General features: G+C 41.4%; 1 protein-coding gene across 9 annotated transcripts in view; it reads left to right on the top strand.

Moving 5' to 3' along the window:
* Positions 1-2,764: 2,764 nt before the first annotated feature.
* Tle4 (TLE family member 4, transcriptional corepressor) overlaps positions 2,765-22,861 on the top strand; it is a 136,577-nt gene continuing 116,480 nt past the window's right edge. For 3 of the 9 annotated variants that reach the window (XR_010063613.1, XM_008760286.4, XM_006231128.5), the window contains exons 1-4: positions 3,306-3,445; positions 3,952-4,049; positions 5,178-5,241; positions 6,399-6,443. Coding sequence is in view for 8 of the 9 variants with exons in the window: in XM_008760286.4 (XP_008758508.1) it covers positions 3,401-3,445; positions 3,952-4,049; positions 5,178-5,241; positions 6,399-6,443 (252 nt within the window). In the remaining variant the exon portion in view is untranslated. Of the gene's footprint in view, positions 3,446-3,531; positions 3,725-3,951; positions 4,050-5,177; positions 5,242-6,398; positions 6,444-22,861 lie in introns of those variants that run through there. The other 6 variants (NM_019141.3, NM_001414041.1, XM_039101922.2 and 3 more) reach the window with 4 other exon arrangements.

Genomic DNA, 22,861 nt, shown 5'->3' with positions numbered 1-22,861 from the left:
GAGCAGACAAGGAAAAAGTTAGGACGAGGGTTAATAAATCAGTCAGAGCCATGTCTGCTGGCAAATTCTCTTATATTGGCACTTACTATGTGCTCAGTTGGAAAGTGGTTTTAAAAAATGGTTTATAACCTCTAACCTTAGTAAAAGGTATGCTTGGGATGGCGTCTGACACTTTTGAGATGGAACCAGGCTAGGCCTGGCTTTTGTAAACCATTGGTGCCACCAAAGCCACCTCATACAAAAACTCTGGAGTCACCCACTCTGTGGGGGGAATGGAATAAGCCGCTAACCCATTTCCCAGATTGGGTCAACAGTTTGTGAGAAGCCTGAGAAGCAAGGGTAGGACAGAGAGGGACAAAATCAACATTCAGCGTGCCGGGGCAGGGCTGAGGGATGTGTTGGCCCATTTGACATCTCTTAGGTCCATGTTACAAATGATGTAGATCTGTCACAAGGCTAAAATGTGACACACACACACAGGCTGCAGTTTAAAAGTGTACTTAAAAAATGAGAAACACCCTGTCTTCTCCAGCCACTTTCTCTTGATAGAAAACTGGTAAGAGAGGTTAAGAGGAAAGGTCTCTCCTATAAGCTGATATTTCCGACCAGCAAAGTTTCTTTCCACTCCCACCCTTTCAATAGCCCTTCAGGCTCTAGCATTAAACTTCTTGTTTCCTGTCCCAGGAAATGACTGCATGGAATTTCAGTAAGTTGGATCCTAATGACCCAGACACTTTCTATACTGAGAACACAAAGCTTGGATTTGCCAAGGCTATCAGCAAGCATTTACTGAGCACCAGCTACATGCCAGGCACCATCCAGGGCATTGGAGCCCAGCCCTGACTAAACCAAGTCCCAGTTCTCATGGAACTTACTACCGTTTGGACTGAAATAGAGAAAGAACATGGAATTTCCCACAGAGACACTGTGGTAATAATCCACTAGAAAGTTCCAGGGAAAGCAAATAAGCAACCTCAGAAAGACAGTGGCTGTTCCTGTTCTGAGACTCAATGTCCTAGTGCAGACATGGTTATCACTCAAGCCTTCTGAGAACGATTCAGAACACTGCTGTACAATGGCTATCTGTGAGCTTCAGGAAATAACATAGGGCCAGCAAGATAGCTCAACAGGTATATGTACTTGTCACTTGATCTCCCGGGTTTGTGAACACACACACACACACACACACACACACACACACACACTCACTCACCCACTCCCAACACTAAATGTTAAAAAATTTTCAAAATTTAGAAGGTTTTTTAAACAGGCCAAGATAAAGACATTTTGCTTAACTGATATATTTTTTAAAAATGCAGTCCAAATATGCAATCATTTTGAGCTTAAAAAAAAAAACCTCCCCTCATGTGTTCAAAATCCTTTTTATATGAATCCCCTTTATTCTGGATTGGCTACATTTTAATAATTGGGTATGGGTCAGAAGCAAGTCCTCCATCCTCTTATTTTGGAAATGAAAATTATTTACAGAACGAAAGCATTGTATGAGTCTCAGGTCTGGATTTTTGATAAGACTACTGCATTCTTTCTTTGCCCTGGTGTCCTCAGTGGGCAGTATTAGTTGAGGTCCACAGGATGCCTTGAATTGGGCCGAGGAAAGCGCTATCATTAGGAAAAACGGGTTTCCCACTTTTGTTGAACCAACAGCACCGAATTCGAGTTAGAGTGGGACTCAAATGAAAATACTGCCGTGGGCTGCCTCTCCCGGGTTCTGACCTTCTTCCCTAGGCCATCACAGGCTCAAGGCCCTACTGTCCACACACGGACCCTCTTTCAACCTGAGTGTAACTTGACTGGTGCCTCTGAAGAAAGGGAATGTTAGAGTCTGCGGGCCCGGAGGCCCTAGGACCGGCACAGCGCACGCCTCCCGGCTGCGGCTCTAAACCCGGCCGACCGCGTCCGCGCTCACGCGGAAAATTATGCCGGTTCCAGCAGCGCGTAAAATGGATGTGAACCGCACGGAGTGGGATCAGCGCGATCCTCCCTCTCTTGTCTCAACAGGGGTTTCGGCGCGTTGCACAAGGCCGAGCTTGTCTCTTTACGGAGACATCGGGCCCTAATTAGTGCGCACCCCGGCGCGGCGCCTAGCCCGGGCTCCGCGGCGAGCGGGAGACGAGCCTCGGAGGGCGTCTTCGGACCGGCCTGCAGGCTCACGGCCGCCGCCATCGCCGCCGAAACCTGCTTCTAAAGATGCAGCCAGGGCAGCAGCGACAGCAGCCGCCGCTGCTCGCCACCCCACGTTACTTTGATTGACAGCTGAACAAATGTTTCCGCGGTTCGAACGCTCGCGCTAGGGAACAGCGGCCAGGGCGAGGCTCCGCCCTGGGCGGGCCGCTGCGCCCCGCCCCCGCCAGCACCAATTCTTTGCACTTATTGGTCGGAGCTCCTCGTCACGCCCTGTCCCCACGTGGGTCTAGCCTGTCAGGCCCCGCCCTCCTGGCTTGCCATTTGTCAGCGGTGAAATGATGGGCAGTAACACAGAACGGCGATTAATGTTCAGCCATCTCCGATTGGTTGATGCGGTGCCCTCGCGCCGCGGGAGGGTGGGGCTCCTGGAGAGCGCCGCGGAGAGCGCGCGGGGCTAGCCGGAGACTGTAGTCAATCTGGAGGCATCCTTGGCCACGGTGGCCACGCGAGGACTACATCTCCCGGGATGCTTCTTGGGCCCTCCGCGGATGGTCGTGAATATGTATCAGAATGTTAATGATTAGCTGCTGCTAAATTTGGTCAAAGAAGTCACCTACACAGAGCGCGTTGTTAGAGCCGTTCCGAGCGGGCGTTCGGCTGTTGGCTGCCTTCTTCCCCCTCTTACACACTCGTGTATTATTTTGAGGTGGTGTTCGCAGAGTTTGAAAGAGAATTTTAAAAAGCCGCAAGCGTTTCGCTCTTTTATTTTTATAATCCCCTTCAATTTGGGGCTAAAAAAACAGGAAGGAAGAAAAGGAAATGAAATGTGGTAAAAGAAGCTAAAAGGTGCCTTTTAAAAGATCGTTGCTGTGAAGTGAAAAATCTCCAGAGAACCCCCAAGCGCCGCGAGACCTCTTCCGAACCAAAGGAGTTTGAGCTAGCTCTCAGGGAAGAAGCGACCATTCATTCCGAGGAATAGCAGCCAATTAAAAGACAAATAAAAAAAGTTTGGAGTGGGGCGCAAGCAGGCGGGCGGCGCTCGGCGGGCGCGGGGCTCGGCGGGCGCAGGACGGACGGTGCCCGCCGCCCTCAGTGACGCCCGCGGGGAATGCGGAGCCGGCCGCCCGCGCTCAGCCGCCGCGCCTGCCTGCCGCCCGCGTCACGCGAGACCCGCAGGCCCGGGACGCCGCCGCGGGGCCCTCGAAGCGGATGAGCCGCGCGCCTCTGCCTGGCGCAGCCAACTAAAGCGGCGTGGATGATTCGCGACCTGAGCAAGATGTACCCGCAGACGCGCCACCCGGTGAGTGGCGCCGCGCCCGCACCCCTGTCCGCGGCCGGCCGCTCCGAGAGTGCGGGAGGCGACCGACTTGTAGCCATTTTCTTATTGTTGTCTCTGAAGCCCCGGGAAGCCGCGCGCCGCCGCTCTCCGCCCGCGCGGCTCTCCCGAGGGGGGCGAGCCGGGCGACGCGAGTCTGCGAGGTGGAGGGCGCCGGCGGCCACAGGCCGGACTAGCTCGGCTAGCTGACGGCCGCTCGACGCCATGGCGCGGCTGCCCCCGACGGGCCACTTTCGATTCCGGGTAGAGAGGGATGGGAGAGCCGGGCCGGGGGTTCGGGGGTTGTGCGGGGGGGGGTGTGCGGGGGCCAGGCTGAGAAGCTGAGCTGAGAGAGGCCGCCCGGAGGGTGCCGGATCCCAACCGGCGAGCGAGAGGCGGGAGCGGCGCGACGACCCCCCACCCCACGCCGCGGGCAGTCCACCCCCCACCTGCGATGTGGGCTAATTAAATATTTTATTGTTGTTCTTTAGGCACCGCATCAGCCTGCTCAACCCTTCAAATTTACAATTTCAGAATCCTGTGATCGGATTAAGGAAGAGTTTCAGTTTTTACAGGCTCAATACCACAGGTAACGATATTGACTTTAGCTGATCCTTCTGTTTGCTTAGCTCTTGTCTTACCCCCCTCCAACACTACTCCCCCTCCTTTGCCTCCCCCCCCCCACCAAGGTATTACCATTTCCCCCCACTGTGGGCAGAAAAGGCAAGTCAGGGCCTCTTTTTCCTTTAGGCAGGTGTAAAGAAATTAAGCATTTCTTCTCCTGTAAACAGAAAAGGGAACCAGAACAATCGAAACTGAGGAGACTTGGAAAACGCTGAGGCCAAACTTTCGATATTGATTTATTGGGTTAGGAGAATGGAAGGTTGGGAAGATTCTGGGGCCCTTTGACTTCTTGGTTCTTTATTACTCAGGGCTTGATTTCTTCCTTCTGCCATTCCGTGGCATAATTTGAGAGCCAGGGGAAGTAAGCAGTGAGCCATTTCATTACTTTTATTAAAAAACAAAACCAAAAACCAAAACCAAAACAAAAAACTCCAATGCTTTCATCTTCGAGGTTCTTCCGACTTGGAGTGCTTTTGAAACGTGTTTGTTTCACTGGGTCCTTAATGATGCAGAATTCTTAATGCATAAATGCAAGAGCCCAAACAAGCTGCTGGACCAGATCACCACCTCCCCACCCCCACATGGTATTCAATTTGTCTGTATTTTTTTTTTTTTTTTGAGGGAAAAAAATGTTAGTCCTAAGACTGTTGATTCTGATCTTCATTAATCTCATAGATTATTAAAGGTAAACCTTCCCTGTAGCATTTTCATAGACCTAAGTTTGCTTATTATATATATATATGTATATATATATAATTATTATCGACATTTATTTCCTTGTTCTAGTAAGTGAATTTAGTGAAGAATATTCAATTCTGGGTGAAGTCGCAGAATTCAATTGGCTAGAGGGACTATTTCTTTAAAACATAAACCCCTCTTTCTCAACCCCCACAGTTTAACCTTATCAAAGAGGCAAGCCCAAGCTGGTTCTTGTCACTCATTTCTCTCTCCTCCCTTTCAATAGTAAAGTGCTGTTTAATATCATTGATTTGACAGTAAGAGGTGATGATTTACAGGAAGGGATGTGGATTTGGAGTTGAAGGATAGAAGTTAAGTTCTACACTGTACTTAGTCGGTTTTGTGTCTTGACTAGTCTGAAGCTGGAATGTGAGAAGCTGGCCAGTGAGAAGACAGAGATGCAGCGGCATTATGTCATGGTAAGAGGACTGTGTCACAGAATCAAAGTGCTCATTAGCTGGGGAGACCGAAAGCAAGAATAAGCTTTAAACCGCTGCAGGCTGCAGGCTCCATCACAGTGGCCCTGCTAGTGTTGTTGGGGTTGTGGGTCTGTGTCCATTAGCAACCTGTAATTCTAGGTGGTTATAACTTGGCCTTCGCAACCAGCTTTGATTTAAATTTTCAAAAAGTTCAGTTGCATGGGGTATAATTTTCCGAGCTTTGTTTTTACAGATTTAAAAAAAAAATGGAAAAAAGAACTCATTTATTTTTTGTTTAGTCACAAGCAAAATGTTTTTGTTAGTGGTTTTCTTTGTTGTTTTATTGCTTTTGCTCCAATTGTAACCAGACATTTTTTCTTTATACTCTTAAAATGACATGCATTTTATGCCTTTTAATTAATGATTTGGCTAGAAATGACACCAGACCCCTTTTCAAGAATTTTCCTACTCATCATGCTAATCTGGTTATATTTTTGTGTGTATGCTTTCAATTTCTATAGTGTTATTTTGGTTCTTAGAGTGTTGATTTGAGCTGCCAGATTTTCTGTACTGTAGTTATACGCCCATTCGGACAAATCAAATCTATGTTTACAGAAGTATAATGAAGCATTTTTATGATTCAGAAGTATATATGGTGTTGAAAGAACTTGCAGGGTGATGCACTAATTAATTTTCTATCCAGTTCTTCTGCTTTGCATGTATGAATTGTACACTAAAAACAGGAAACTGAACTCTCAGGTAACATCACCTTTTCTAGCAGTTCTTTCAAAACCTCAGCACTTGTGCGAGATATCTCTGCCGTGCTTAGGAGTTAAGGGTCACATGGAACCAAATTTTCATCACTTTTTCAACTCATTTGCTTATGATGCAGAAAGACAGTTGTACAAATTAAGAATGCTGAATTTTAATATTTTTATTAGTTTTGTGTGTTTTCCTCTTGGGTGTGTGTCTTAGCATGGCTTCTAGTTTTTTAAAGATAGTAATTTGATATTTTTTTACTTTATTGACCCGGGATATTTTGGTTAAGGTAAGGTCTTTGTGTTAGTTGCTTTGTTTTCGGTGTATTTGGGCAATTTGAATATACTGGAGAGATGATTTGAAGGGTACAGGTTTAATTGCTTTTCCTTCTTTGACAGTATTATGAAATGTCCTATGGGTTGAACATAGAAATGCACAAGCAGGTAAGTTATTTCTCTATAATCATTTTAAGTGACGGTCATACCCATGTGCTTTGAAAAGAAAATTGTGTATTTTGTGATTTTTCTCTTGTACATTTGAGATGTCTACCTATATCTTAAAACTTGCGTATGAGTCAAAGAGCAAGTCTTTTGCATGTGGTTCCCCCTGCTCCATATTATCTTACCTTTTAATAATTTTAGATTATTAAATCAGAATGCGTATTAAACTTTCCTGCACTTTCAAAAACAGCATGCAAATTTTAAAATGTGTATTTTCTTTTTTGCAAAGAGTTCCCTTATGTATTTCAGGCTCAAAATTCTCTTATGAAAGAACTTTCCTTGGAAAGTATTAATGAATAAAATTGTAAATTGTGTGGAACCTTCATTGCTTCCCTGTGACAGAATAGAGGAGTGAGCTGGGAGGATCAGATGAAATCTGCAGAGCTGTAAAAGAAATTGATGTAAAATCCGTGCACTAGTCCCAGGCCCACGTAGTAGATCCTACCAGGAACTCGGGCTTCGACTCCCAAAATTTGTGCAGAGTAAATGAACCTGATAGGAGGATGTGATTAATGTTAAGTCCTAGGTCTTGCAACCTAGCAATTAGTTTGGGGTTGGGGGAAAGGCATTTGTATAGGTATACATGACCACTGCAGCCCACTCCAGCTGCTACAGGGGATGGGTTTGTTTTGATTTTTGTTTGTTTGGCCACAGACCAAAAGGAATGATTTGGTTTAAGTTCCCTAAATGAAAAAACTAGTTCTGTGTGTGTGTGTGTGTGTGTGTGTGTGTGTGTGTGTGTGTGTGTGTGTGTGTCTGTCTGTCTGTCTGTCTGTCTGTGTGTGTGTATGTAAAATGCTATTTAGCAATGGTAATTTCTCCAGGAAGCTGAAGTCATCTCCTATGAAGGACTTTGAGTCTCATCAACCATTTTTGAGTAGATAACATGTCTTATTTGCCTGCTGAGGCGATGGACAATTTTCTGTTTTTCATGCCTTATTTATTTGTGGTCAGGATGATATATGTACCTTCTAAGAATAAAAAGTATGAGATGACCATGTCATTGTTTCAACTTAGTTATTCGCTACATGGTCAGAATGCATCCTCATTAGTAGTTCAAAAAGACATCTCTTAAACAATTAAAGCAGATAGTATTTGAAAAAATTAAGTTGGGAAGAATTATAACAGTATTTACGTTGATGACTTTTGTTGATGTTCTGTTTTGGTTCTATTTGGTTGTGCTAATGTTAGCATATTATATGTGGTATATGCTAATACATAGATGTCTGAGTTTGGCACATATTTACATTTTTTCTTTAGTATTTTTGCCTTTCTGTTTAGGTTAGTAATTCCCATACTACTTAAGCAAAATGTGTCCAGCTTATGAATGGATCCCTTTAGCTCTACCTGACAGGGATACCATTACCTGATTACAGCCTGTATCTTGTACATACTTTTTGTTTGTTCGTTCTTATGTACTGTCCTAGTTTCTCTTAAAGAATGGACACGATGAATGCCCTTCATTTCCCCCTTCATATACTTTCCTCCCCTGACCACTTAGTTTCACTTAGTCTCTGGCTTTGCTTGGCCCATCTGCACCTGGAAGTGTCATCTGTCTTTATGTATTCATTTTGGTGTTGGGGTAGATGTAAGATCCTTTAATTTTACACATTTTATACAACTATGAATTTTGTCATCTTGTCCAGCTGTCCTCAAATACCATCCACTTAAAATTGAGAAGAGTACACTTTGCCCCCCCACCCCTTGCTTTTGAATTCAATCATATCAAGAATCCTGAGGGCAGTTTATCACATTATGAAATACAGACAGCACTGCAAACCACCTACTTATTATATTTTCTTTCTCCCCCCGCCTTAAGCTCAGAGGCAGATCTGTCTTTATTTGCTTTCCTAGGCAGACAGCCTTACTTTCTCTTAGCCTCTCTTCCAGATGCACTAGCTGGATACCCTTGTAATGGAAAGGGGCAGTAATGCAAGGAAGTTGCCCTGAGGCATAATTGGGCCTATTTCTCAAGATCGGTTTAGGCTTATTCACTTATTAGATTTGTGTCTCAAAGGGTTCAAGAGTAGGAGTCCCAGGAGCCCTGAGAAGTACTCTAGTAATTGGTGGCCCCGATATTTGAAACCTTTGTGTATTTTTATTTTTATTTTTATTTTTATTTTATTGTTGTTAATATTCCTGTGTTCCTATTCTTGGCTGCAGCCAGTCACACAAAAGTATTTTTAGAGGGATTTTTCACTGGGACAGAAAATGAAGGTTTTGAAGGAGCCATGACTCCGTGACTTAGTAAATGGATAAATGGATGCTAGTATGCAAGCAGTGGTAAACAGGGACAGTCCCCTGTCTCCGTCCTCCCCCTCCCCTTAGGTGATGCTCATCAGCAGGCGCCCTCGGTTGATTCTGATAGAGAACCATAAAATGAAACCTATGGGGAATTTGTCATTCCGAAATGAAAGCTAATGTAATTAGTACCAATTAAAGTACATTTAGTAAATTGGATTTAATCTTAATTAAGCCTGCGTAATGTTGCCAATTTTTAACAATTATGTTTGAGAACATAATTAATTTAAATTTTGGTAACTGAGTAAATAGCATTAGTCTGGTAAAACTAGTGGATTTTTTTAAAAAGGGGAACTCAGTGACATGGAATTGGAACATAAAATATGAATGCAATTTTTAGTAATCTTTAGTAGGATTGATAGACTTGGACAGATGAAGCTGGGGAAAAAACATCTGAAGTTCAAGTGGAATGTTGTAGGCCACAGTGGGAATTAGTACTTTTCCATTGTCTTTGGTTTTAGTGTGAATATGGGAATGATAATTAGGACCTGGTTAGAAATGGCCTGGAATTTATTGTGATATCTTCAAAGTAGAGTTTTTAAAAATGAAAGAGCATTGATTCCTTGAGGATTTCTCTGTCTACAGGGTTTTGCTTTTGCTTAGATGGACAGTTGGTCCAGGGTTCTTTACTTTCTTCTGATCCTTTATATAGTGTGGGTTTGGTTGGGCCAGCGACCCTAGGCAGATGGGGTGCTGTGTGCAGTTGATACCAGAGCTAGATGGTGCTTGTCAAATCCTTTGCCTGCAACTTTGTAATGGAAGAATTCCTCTCTAATGGAGTCAGACTCTGGCTGTTGCCACTCTGAAGTGTGGATATTGGACGTAGATTAGGTGCCATTGATGTGAGCATTCAACCTGTGAAATGAAATAGGTAAATATGCTATGAAGTGAAAAGGGGGATGAGAGTTACTCGCAATTTCCTCATTGTGTGTTTTATAATCAGAAGATATCTTCTAAAATTTACTTTCTTAGTACATGCATTTTAAAAACCATTAGAAATCCTTTGGAATTTGTGACACTTAAAGTGTGCAACTTGCACAATTATATGAAAATAGGTGTTTGTCTTATGTGCATATTCTTGTGTGTAAGTTTTTTGCTATTAAGCAACAAAAATTTGATTTCATCCTAAGCCATGCAAATTTCATTACAAGACGTGGGCCACAACCATTTGAGTGCTGCTAAAATATTAATTGAACAGAAATGAAAGGCTTTGCCAACTGATAGGATATCATAATCATAGCCTCTTTGGTCAATGGTAAATGATGATAAATGACATTAGGAACCTTTTAGCAAACTGTAATAACTACAAGGGGGGAAGCAGTATGGATTTGCATTATATCTGATACCCTCTAGTACCAAGTGGATTGCCAATACTGCTTGTTTAGCATTTTCTAAGGGCAATAGGATATTGATTTCTGACTTACAAGGAACAGCTCTATTTTCACCATTGAAAAGTATTGCAGGTTGTTAAGAAGAAATTGACTTGAAGAGGCCGACTGCTGCCCATCATGGAGCAAATAAAGCAAAACTGCCGAAGCATGGTGGAGCAGCGAGACGGGCCCTCAGCAATTTGTTGCTATTAATTTACCATGCTCGACAGCAAATCAATCGGCATCTACTTCATCTGCTGGAGAAAATGCTGTCCAGGGCAGATAAAAGGCTCGGCATGGTACAGAGAATAGACTGGCTTGGCCAAAAGGAGGCTGCAGTTAATGTGTAAATAAGTGAAATCAAGGCCACTGTTGCAGAGCAAGCAGTTGTTAATTAGGTTGGTGCTTTTTAGTGAACTATTTTAGAAAGCAGCCTAGGGTTTGGAGAATAAGGAGGGATTTAGTGAGGTTGAAGTAATATATGACAGTCGGCTTGACATTCCAGCCTTCAGTGCACTTGATTCTAGGATGTAGTCAGTTTATTGGGGACAGTGCTTGCAGTGGAAGTCAAATTATGTAAAGTTCTGTGTAGAGCAGATATCTCTTAAGATAATACACATGGGGGTTATTACTGATATCTTACAGATCTTATGTTGTATATGTTTGAGGACAGCCTGGTCTACAAAGTGAGTTCCAGAACAGCCAGGGCTACATAGAGAAACCTTGTCTCAACAAAACAAAACAAAACACAAAACAAAACAACCCCTAGAATGTCTGAACAAAGGCGGACTACTGGCTACTGGGCTGTGAAGTTTTAAAGAGATACACAAGTAAAATTCTGATGCTTGAACATACACCCCAGGAGGAGGAAAGAAAATAAAGGGAACTCTTGATTGTTCTTACCTTATTTTTGTTCTTCATTGAGGTTTGGAGCTTGAAGCAGCATTTTATTATTTAAGATTACTGATAATCTGATTAATATTAATGAAATAGAGGGTTTTTTTTTTACCTCTTTGATTTGGATATTTTAGAGTAGGGGGCAACTTTACTCCTAAATCTAAATGGGTATAAATTTTAGTCAAGATTATTTTCCCCCCACAAACTGCCAGAGGATCTAACATTGTGGCAGTTAATATCAGGTGGCAGTTTCTTGGGCAAGACCCACTGAGCTCTTTATGTTCTGCAAGAGGACCCAGAAGGTGAAATTTAACCCTCCAGGGTGTATATATGTGTTAAGGGGACTACTTTCTGAATTCTTTGTGTTATTCTTTCTTGTGTAAGATTTTTTAGTTTGAGGTACATAGGAGAATATCTATAGAATTGTTTTCACCTTCAGTAGTGATTGTTGAGTGGAATTAAGAGTTTCCTTCTAATAGAATGAACATTTATTATATATCTGGCATGTACTTACCACAGATCTGGGCATGCTGCCAAAAATCTTTAATTCTTATAAAGATCCCAAGAAAAGGATTATGTCCAATCAAAGGATGATTAAGCAGGGTCAGATCTGTTCATGGTGGTATAGTAATAGGTGGTAGGTTGGAGTGGATTGCCTAGGACGCTGCCCTGTTAGGAAATAGATTGGCCATAAATTAGAGATTCGGGCCCTAGCTCATTGCTGGAATGGAGAAACCCTTGGCTACTAGAATAAACTTTGATTTCTGCCCATGAGTCCCTGAACTTTGGAATTCCACTCAGAACCCCTTGAAGAGTCTCTGTTGCCGCTTAGAGTCCAAGGCTGGAACCATTCAGGTTGGTCTCTCTATCCAGGCTGCCTCAGTGGGTGGGAGGTCCTGAGTGGCTTTCCCTGGTCTCCCACTTGTCAGCAAGCAAAGCTACTTACTTGCTGCTGCTTGTAAGGAAATTTTGTCTTCTCTCCAGGCTGCCTGTTTGTTTATTTACGAAGGGTTCTTCTGTTTAATTTATCTTTTCCTGTGGCTTCTTAGACCTTCCTAAGACTAGGGGGCTGTTTGTTAATCATCACCTCAGGGTTTCTGAAGGGGGAAGCTGGGAGGGGAAAATGTGATGTTTTGTGGCCTCTTTGTAGTTCAGAAAGAGGTTCTTAGATGCAGGAAATCACACAGCTCAAACTTTTAAATAAAGGCAGATGGTTTGCTTTTCCTGCTGAGCATTTCTTTGTAGCATTCAAAGGCTATATTTCCTACTCACCGCTCCACAGTCTCTGCTTCCTATTGTTTATTTTACTTATCACTTTGATTGACAAATTTGTATTTAGGCAGTGTAGCTCTGAGCTGTGTTGGACTAATGAGCTAGACAAGAATGAACTGCATCTAAGATTCTCTTTCTCAGTGAAGGTTCACAGCTACATTTCTCTTTTAATTTTACTTTTTCCTTTGCCCTACACAATAGTTAAATGGAGTTGGTAATTATATGTTAAACATGTAGAAGTTCTTTGTATTTGCTTTTAATGGGAAACTTTTATTACATTTCGTATTTGATAGCCTGGGTTGTGACTTTGGATTAATAATGGTTTAGCTAGTTAGAGAGGGAAAAGGAGATGCGATTTCTAAAAGTTACTGTCCTTTGTCATTTTTCATACCTTCTTTTTGGTCCCCCCCCACCCCCCCAGGAGCTGGGGACCGAACCCAGGGCCTTGCGATTCCTAGGCAAGTGCTCTACCACTGAGCTAAATCCCCAGCCCCCCATACCTTCTTTTAAACCATTTTACAGGCAGGCACACAGCTCTTTGTCAGTTTGAGGTCAGTCTATTTTACATAGTGAATTCTAGGCCAGACCAGGCCACTTAGTGGGACACTGTCTTAAAAATAAATAAGTAAATAAATAAATAAATAAAAATTTAGAAGGGGGGCTGGAGAGATAGTAGAATAGTTAAGAGTGCATTCTGCTCTTGCAGAGGACTGGAATTCTGTGCCTAGCACCCATATCAAGAAGCTCATAATTACCTGTAACTCCAGCTTCAGGGGATCTGACCCTCATCTTCTGACTTCTGGTTATCGGCAGTTATATGCATCCATGTGCACACACATGCACATACAATTGAAAATTTAAAAAAAAATAGAAAAAAAGGAACTACGTATCATTCTGGTAGTAGAGACATGCTAGGTTATCAGTTTTGCAAACATGGCTGATGGAAAGAAGTGTGAGGCAGTACATTTAAGCATGGATACTGATTTACATGGATGAGAGTCTGTAAGGCTTAGGACTTCTTAAAAGTCAGTACACTGAAGACAGTTTATGAAATTGTTAGACTAAGGGCGAAGGCCTTAGAAGTCTTAGCCAAAGTGAAAGATAGAGCTGTTTTGACTTTGCCTTAGTAACAGCTGTCAGTGGGAGTTGCTTTCTGCCTGTGAAGAGGGATTTAGCTGGCCTTCACCACCACAAATCTATATATCCTCTCTATTTTCATTGGAATTGGCCCATAACATTGATGCCAGGCTTTTGCTATTTCTATATCACACAGTCAAGACTTACCTTCAGAGCTGTAGTGTGTAACCTGCATTCCATCTAGGGGGATAGACAGGCAAAGTATAGGTTTTCTTAGCTGGTTTGTCAAAGCAGAGCGGTAAAACTCCAGGATACCCTTTAGGCACTCTGCCCTTTGGGAGATGAGTTGTCTTGTTATCTTTTAGGGATTTTTCTTTGTTCATTAATACATGTTGATTTGTGGTGTGTAGGGGCTTCTGCATCTTAGAACAAAGGCATAACTTCTCTCCACGCTCCATTGGCTGGCTGCAGGGCATTCAGAAGTCTGCAGGGCCCTCCCTCTTAACTACAGCCACCTAGGCAATTGAGAGGTTGGGAGGCAGACTGGCAGTGATTCATTGCCACATTGCTGCTAGTTTCTTTTTAGACAAGATCTTACTGTGTAGCTTTGACCAGACTTGAATTCTTAATCCCCCTGTCTTAGGCTTCTGAATATTGGGATTACAGGTGTGAGCGTGCACAGCTGATTTTATTCTTATTTTTCAACTCTATGTTCTGCTCTGAAGATTTGTAGGGTTTTTTGGTTGTAGATCTTTAAAAGGCCTGGAAATACAACTGGAAAGAATAGTGAGTGCAGTTGGAAATTTAAAACACTAGTACCTTTCTTTGCACAGAGCTTAAGGCATTTTGCATGTTCACCTCAGTGATCTTGATGTTCTTGTAAAGCAGGTAGCAAGTTCGGATCTGTTGGTTTATTTAAGTAGCTTCTGTCAGTAATGTGCCCTACAGTTTGCCAAGCAGTGTCATTCCTCTGGCCTCCTTTAACAGATGACACTAAAGCTTAAGGGCTTAAGAGACTAGCCTGGTGTGACAGTCAGAAAGGATCAGCACATGGGTGGGGATACCAGAGTTCACAAGGGTCAGTGCATAGGCCTGAGGTCACACAGGAAGTCAGTGGTTGGAGGGGAAATAGTTTCTTAACTTCCCTTCTGGAGTTCTCACTATTGACTTGACCATTTTAAAATAACATATGTGCTTTTTTCTGTCATTTTCTTGGCTTTCTGCTGTAGGAGAAGTAAAGTACCATAGGCGGCAGCCCAGGAGTGAGAGATCTGATCTGTGTGCTTGTGATGAAGTTCAACTGTTCCCCCTTCCCTCCACCCTTCAGTGTCAGTGCCCTGCCCAGAAGAGGCAGACATCAGCAAATTGAAATCTAAAGCTAAGATCCACTTTTAGCGAAGTGTTTAACCAAACTGGCTGCTCCCTCATACCTGAACCATGTCACACAGCAGGCTATTAGAGACACACACTTGTTTATTGCCCATTTCCCCTTCCCAGCCACCATGTAAGCTCCACTTTTAGAAGTGCTTTCTGCAGCACATGAGAGTGTGCTGCTGCCATGGGATAGTTGGCAGGAGAGAGAACACTTGTGTTCAGGTAGTAGTTAAGTCTCTGTGATTGGTATTTTTTTAAGGAAATATTTGGATAGCAGGATAGACAAACAATACTGAACCTTCAAGTCTTGCATTTCTTACTAGTGAAGTTTGTAGGAAAATGACGTGTGGAAAGAGGAAGTGAAAACAGCTGAACATGGGGTTCAGGAAGAAGAGCAGTTAAACTAGAACCTAAGTATTTTAGTGGGATCAGCCCTTTATATTATAGTTGAAAACTGGAATCATTTCTAACTGAATTTAGAATTCATGTTGAACACTTTTTACTAGTCAGTATATATTTGAATTGTTCCACCATTAGTAACTGTGTACATGTGGCTTGAATGTATGTGGGCAGATACTGATCTTGACTGTGGTGTGTTTACCTCACTTTCTCTTGTCTTCTTAGACGGGGTTGGGGAACTTTTGAGATAGAGTGTAAGTAGTGAGATGAAATAATGTTAAAAGATATTCTAGTGGTAAGCGAGTTTCTACAGATTATCATGGAAGTAGCCTTCTTTTCCCAGTAACCTTATGAAATACTTTCAGCTAACTTTTCAGCCTGTGACAAGGCAAGATATAGAAAATTTAAAGAACTGCAGTAGGATCTCCAGCTGTTTTGTTTTGGTTCTGGGGATATAACAGACTGTGCACCTTGGAGGCTAGTACTCTGCTTCTAAAATATACTCAGCCCAGAAAGTTTCTTGTAAATCATTCTCTTAGTTTTTGAAATTTATAATTGCCTGTTAGCCCAAGAACTATGTATTTGTTTATAACTTCAAGATGCTTTTTCCATCTCTCAGTAATGTCAGAATCATCCCTATCCTGTTGATGAGCAAACTAAAACACAGATGAAGTTCCACAGTTAATTCATAGATGGTTTGGAGTGGTCTCTTAGGACCCATGTTTAGGTTAAAGTTTTGTTCATGCAGAATTAGTTCAAGCAGGTATTATTGTCAAATATGTAGTTTAAAATGCACAAGAGCTGATTTAATGTTGCCAGCATTTGTATTTTTCCTTTGGCATATACTGCTTGAATTTCAAAATTGTATACTTACAATGTGATTTGTAATAATTTCTTCCTAGGATGAGTGCAAAGGAGCCTACAGGAGTTTGTTAACTGTTGTGTAAGGAGCTCCAGGGATTACTTCCTGAAGTATGTAGATGCTGGTCTTCAGCTGAGGTTTATCTCAGGACACTTGGGGGAAGGATGTGGTTGACAGTGACCTTGACAGCTCAACTCCTCTGGAGCTCTCGTGCTGTGTGCCACCAGGAGTCTTTACTTAGGGACAGTTTAGACTATTGAACTTGGTTAAGAATGAGCTTGTGATTAAACAAATGACAGTGATGAATAAAATAATAGAGAAATATTTAATCTTGGCTTTTATGATCCAAACACTTAGCATGTATCAACTTCTTTCACGAACAGTATAAAGTCACTACTATGTTTTGTTTGTTTCTGAGCTCCTAGGAAAAACTTACCTTTATGATGAGGCCTCTGATAGGCGGTCATAGGTTGGAATACATTATCCTAATTCTTTCACATGTCTCTGAGTGGTTTTTCAAATGTAGGGTTAGATGTAGGGATCTAGAAGTTAAGAATACTTGCTTACCTAATGTTCACGGTTGGGCTTGTTTTTACCAGCACAAACAAAAGTGAACGGTAGAATTAGTTGATTATTTTCTATCACTAATTTTTTAAGTTTTAAAAACTTTTATGTGTGTAAGTATTTTGCCTGTTTGTGTGCACCATGTGCATGTAGTGCTCACAGAGGTGACCTGGGTGTCGGATCCCTTATGTGGGTGCTAGGAATTGAATTTGGGTTCTCTGGAAGAGCAGCCAGTACTCTTAATTACTGAGCACATTTCTCCAGCTCCTTTTAATATTCTATTGTATGACACCAGTTCTGAAAGTTAAGGTTTAAGATAGTGTTATACAAAAGGAAATACATTTGTCTTGTTTTTGTTTGCTTGTGCTTTTGTAGAAACTGAACAATGTTAGGATATTGTAGACTGCTCTAATAATCACTTGTTGCCAGTGATTCATGATCTATAATCATCTTGTATAGTATGGACTATTTTGTTTAGCTTTGTTGCATGTCCTTTTTATGTCAAGAGTTGACTGTGATAGCTAGAGAGAGACTTTTGATTCACATCATTGATCATAAATCCAGGTTGACTGAGTACCTCGTGGTTGTCATGGTGCAGGAGTTGATTTTGATGTCTCAACTTAATTCCCCCATTTTTAAGGAATATAAGGGATGTGCAGCTGATAAATTGAAGGATTAATGTTCAGGTCTAGGAAATCTGGCTTTAGAGCTCATATATACATGTATATGTATATATGTATATATTTGTGTGTGTGTATGTGTGTGTGTTTTAGAGATTTATTTATTATATATAAGTACACTGTAGCTGTCTTCAGACATACCAGAAGAGGGAATCGGATTCCATTAGAGATGGTTGTGAGCCACCATGTAGTTGGTGGGATTTGAACTCAGGACCTGTAGAAGAGCAGTCAGTACTCTTAACCATTGAGCCATCTCTGTAGCCCAAGTTTTTATATTTTAAATGTGCATGGTATACTGCTGTCATGCTCTGTATACAACTAGCTTGAATATTATAAGTGATAAAGAATCTGATCAGGATTTTTAAAAAATTTTTTGTCAACAAGTGAGCTAAATTAGTGACTTTACCTATATCACACTTTTTGACATTTTTTTCTTTTAATGGATATTTCTTTTTATTGCATTTAAAATGTTATTCCCTTTCCTGCTTATCCCCTCCAGAAACCTACTATCTGCCCCTGCTTCTAGATGGGTGTTCTCTCACCCACCTACCCACCTACTCCCTCCCACCTCTCTACCCTGACATTGACACTGGGGCATCAAGCCTTCATAGGACACAGGACCTCTCCTCCCATTGATGCTCAACAAGGCCATCCTCTGCTACATATGCGGCTGGAGCCATAGGTCCATCCCTGTGTACTCTTTGGTTGGTGGTTTAGTCCCTGAGAGCTCTGGGAGGTCTGGTTGGTTGATATTTTGTTATAATTATGGGGTTGCAAGCCCCTTCAGTTCCTTCAACCCCTAAACCTTCCATTGGAGACCCTGTTCTCAGTTCAGTTGTTGGCTGTGAGCATCCGCACATTTTTTTTTTAATAGCTTTTTGTTTGCCTGATGATTACAGGTTTTGGCTATTCTTATTCATTTGCAATTGTGATTTCTAACCACATGAGAATGTCTAGACAACAGCAGAGCTTTTGAATCTCTACCTGGAGTGGGGATGGGATGGGGGTTCTTTAACACTTAAATGTTAAATTGTATGGTCTCACTCCCAGGGAGAGAAAACTGGGACTCAAACAAAAGTTAGTTCAGTAGCTTCAGAGCAGGCGTCTCAAACCAGCACCACTCGCCTGGACGTACTTGGTGGTACCTGCTGATACTTTATGTTGCAGCGGCTTCTAGTGGGTGGAGCTGGATATTGTTGAGCATCTTGCAGTGCACATGACAATGCTACAACAAAGAGTATCCATCCTAAAATTTCATTTTTGTCAGGGTTAAGAAACAGCTCTGGAGAGTAAAGTATTGTGAATTCTGTTGCATTTTAATGCTTGGGCACATTATGACTTCTTTGAGTAAAGAGATAAGCCAAGAGTCAGCCTTGAATGACTACTGAAGAGTCCTTCAAACTCTTCTTGTCTTGAGTCCTTTCTCTTCCCTTTCCAATGGTGGTAAACAAGAATGGAGTTAATGGGAGTTTATAAGGTTCTGAATGGAGACATTATATTACACGATCAGTTTGTAATCATTGTTTTCCTAAAGAAAGGAAGGTAATAAAATATTTTCAAGGGTGGAGACCTTTTAGTTTTCAGCTTCTTGTTGGATTCTTGATTTCTACCAAAACCAACCAGATAGTTGTTATGTTGTTATTACGAAAGATGGAATATTTTTTTCATTGTCAATACTGGATGGGCCTTTAGAAGGCACTGGAATCATCATTACCCATTGCTACATAAGTTCTCAGAAGGATTAATTTTCAGTCGTCCTAGCAATCCTGGGCCACCATCTGGGTAGTACCAAGATAAATATTGTCGATTGGACCAATTGAGACTTCAGTAGACCCTTTTGCCTGATTCGCTCTAGTAGAGGGATCAGGATATATCTTGCTGCAAAGTAGCTCTTCTGTTCATTCACTTGGGTTCTGTTTAGGGAAAAGTTTTATTGTCCAGCCCTGATGAAATAAAATCAAATCCTGAGTTTTCTAAGTAGCTAAAGTCTAAAACATAATGAGTGTTAACTTGACACAAAATAGAGTTATCTGCAAGGAGGGAGCCTCAATTGAAAAAATGTTTCCTTAAGATCTAGCTGTAGGTAATTTCTCTTGTCGAGATTGGTGGGGGAAGGCCTGGCTCGTTGTGGATGGTTCCATTCTTGGGTTGGTGGTCCTGCTTTCTATAAGAAAGTAGGCTGGGCAAGCCTTGGTGAGCAAGCCTGTAAGCAACTTCCACAGCCACTGCATTAGCTCCAGCTTCCAGGTTTTTGCCCTCACTGCTTTGATGATGAACTGCTCTATAGAACTGTGAGTGAAATAACTTTCCTCTCCAAGTTGCTTTTGGCCATAGTGTTGCAGCACAGCGGTATTAACTGTAACCAAGATACATAATCAGTGAGCTTGAGAAACTTTTGTTTGTTTCTGTGTTACTCTGGCTGTCCTGGAACTCAGAGATCCGCCTGCTTCTGCCTCCAGAAAAGATGTATACCAGCAAGCTCCTGAGTTTTGTTTGCTTTTTTTTTCCCCTGTATTATGCTGTGAATATGGGAGACTTTAAAGTTTGGGTTGGGTGGACATGTTTAGAGTGTAGCTTTTAAAACATGTCTACCTTGGTTAACCTAAAAAATAATAAAAAAAAATTAATGACCAGTAAAAAGTAGCAAATTCATAGCTACTCTATTGTTTCAACTTTTGTTTTGGAGGCAGGTGATTATTTAAGGGTTTTTGATAGAGAAACTGGTCTAAAACTCCAAAATACTGTAAATAAAAATGCCTCTTCTAGGTATAGAGTATAGAGCCAAATGCTGTAGCTCTAATAGCAATGGTAGATTTGTACAGAGCTGGGTTGGACATAGTTCCAAGTGTTTGATACAGCTGGTCTGTGAAGGTTCTGTTTCACCCAGATAAAAGTGGAATGGGTAGAATTCTTTATACTTTAAGTAAGAGCTTGAAGGTGGTTTTATTTCAGTTTAGGATGTGATTTGGTAAGATAAATCACATCCCTGCCTTCAAATTACACTTCTAAGCCCCTGCATTCTTTGGTATTTGACATTCCATGTTTTTGCTGTTTTCTTTTTGTTTATTTGAAGTTTACTATTACTTAACATGTGACTGTGCACATCCTTCTGTATACTTCAAACCATCTCTCGATTGCTTAAAATACGTAATACAATGCAAGGGCCGTTTAAGTGGTTGCTATATTATATTTAGGAAGTACTCTGACACCATCATTGTATTTTATGAATTGACATAGTTAGCTTCTTACATCCAAGTATCTAGGATTAAATTTGTAAAAGTTAAAATTGTAGCTTGAAAGCCTAGCTTTGTGGGGTTACATTATTCCTTTGTTGGAAGGGTTATTAGATAAGAAGTTATTATGGTTCTGAGCATATCAAAACTGCGATGGCTTTTATATTGTTATGGAACAACAGTTACTTAATCTCATTACATCATAGGTGCTGCTTGAGACCTATGGAATTAGGAGAGGCAGGAGGTTTGCCTCCTCAGAAAATACCACCATTTCCTTCGAATCAGTGTAAACTGTACAGCGGAGACACTGTTGTGATAAAAAATGGAGAGTAGACCATCTTTCTGACTCTTGGGACTATTAAAGGTACTGTTACAGAAGGAGATAGATGAAGTTTAAGGAGAGAAGCCACTTAGGGAGAACAGAATGGGGAGGATTCTACGCGGAGTCACAGAATCAAGAATGTTTTGTGCATGTTCACACTGTGGTTACCATTTCCAGTCTTGTTTAGTAGTAAGGCCTCACATGCTAGATAGAGTGCTTGGACAATTGAAAGAAACATAAAGAGAAAGTCAATAAAAACCCAGGACCACATCTGTTTTGTTGATATGCTCTTCTCTGGGTCCAAGACCAAATATATCAGTCAATGTTGATTAAAGCCATGAGACAGCACTGAGGAGGTCGAGTCTGAATTAGAGGAGCAGTAGGAACAGCAGTGAGACTAGAAGGGAGGGAACCATGTGCTATAGTAGTAGTCCATTGGGTCAGGGTTACGGTAGGTAGTGCTTTGCAGAGGGCCCAAAACACTACGGGGTGAGAGAAGTGTGGGACATTAGCAGAGAGACATTGGATGGGGAAAAACTGGTGTCAGGTGTATTGCAAAATGAGTGCCTCAGGAGGAAGGTAAGAGGGAGGCAGGAAGAGAAGGAGGAAAAGGAGTTTGTTTTTTCATTTCTCCTGGTGCTGAATCTATGCTCTTGTCAAGACAGATTCCACTGTCAGTGCCTGTATTCTGTACCCAGATCACAAGAGAGTTAGCCAGGCAATCCTTGTGGGCAGTGGTTTGGGCAGCATTTCCTTTTAAGGAAAGCATTTGACTGTTGGGTGACTATAAGTTTTTGTGAATCATTTTGTGTGATTGTTGCCACAATTATTATATTGATAGGAATTTAAGTAATTTCAGTTTTAACTCTTCTCTCTTTGGAGATATTCTGAATATTAATATAGGTTCAAAATCCTCTAAATAATTTATCAGCCATTGAAATATTTCAGTTATTATTGTCTTTCTTAAAATTCTGATATCCTTGAATAATGTTCCTGAATAAGTGATTCCTTTCTTGTGTTGTGAAGTTTAGTAACATGAAACTGAGTTAAATTTGCTTGAAGAACTATGTTTCAAAAGAAATAATTACTTTTTTTCATTATGTTCTTGATGAGCTAAACACAAATTATAATAGATACTTTAGTAAACATAAATTATCTGTGTTTGTTTAACCCCTTTCCTCAATATGGGGCATGTGTTACAGTACCCTTTTAGAAATTTCTTAAGCTTCTGTAGTTGAGTGGGAATAGTAGTGATAGTTGAGTACACATGAAATTAGGAAGCCCATAGAGAACATTTGGTAACCAACATACTGCTTGGTGGCATGGTGTGAAGCCACAGATCTAGTCTAGAGAGGGACAGGGTGTGGTTTTACTGCTCTGTCATGCAGTCTGTTGTAACCGTCAGAAATATACGTTGCTTTATGGGTGCAAGATGTTCTCTTCATGTGAGCACAGCTTCTCCATTGCCTATCATGCCCTCGTATATCTACTGTTAATTAGGACCATTTGAATGGTCACAACAAGGTCAAGGGTGGTGGTAAAAATGTTTACTTGTGTGTTCTGCTTATGGCTTTTATGCTTCTGGATGCTTTCTCCAAACACAGTAATGCCCTATTTGTTTTCAGTCAGTTAGGTTGAGCTCTTTAAAGATAGGGCTTAGATGCTTTGTTTTGGTTATCGAAATTAATGTTAAAGGAAATTAAATATTAACAGAATTTCAGCAAGCTAAAGAAGTTACTATGGTCAGTCTAAGGCTGAAGACAGGGATTGCTGTCTTCCTCTCTTCACTGATTGGTGAGGCTATCTATGTTCTTCAGTGAATTCACCAGTCAGATTCCAATGTGAATACTCAAAATAAGTAGTGTATTTTTATTTCATTTTAAAGTATCAAAAAAGTATATGATAAGGTAATTTGCTAAAAATTATTTGAGAAGACTTGTCTGTACTGATTATGCACAGATATCCTTATCTTTTCACTGTTCTCTAAACAATGAAGTATAATTGCTACTC

The sequence above is a fragment of the Rattus norvegicus genome, chromosome 1, assembly GCF_036323735.1.
Source record: "Rattus norvegicus strain BN/NHsdMcwi chromosome 1, GRCr8, whole genome shotgun sequence".
NCBI lineage: Eukaryota > Metazoa > Chordata > Mammalia > Rodentia > Muridae > Rattus > Rattus norvegicus.
This window is presented reverse-complemented; position numbering and strand designations above follow the sequence as displayed.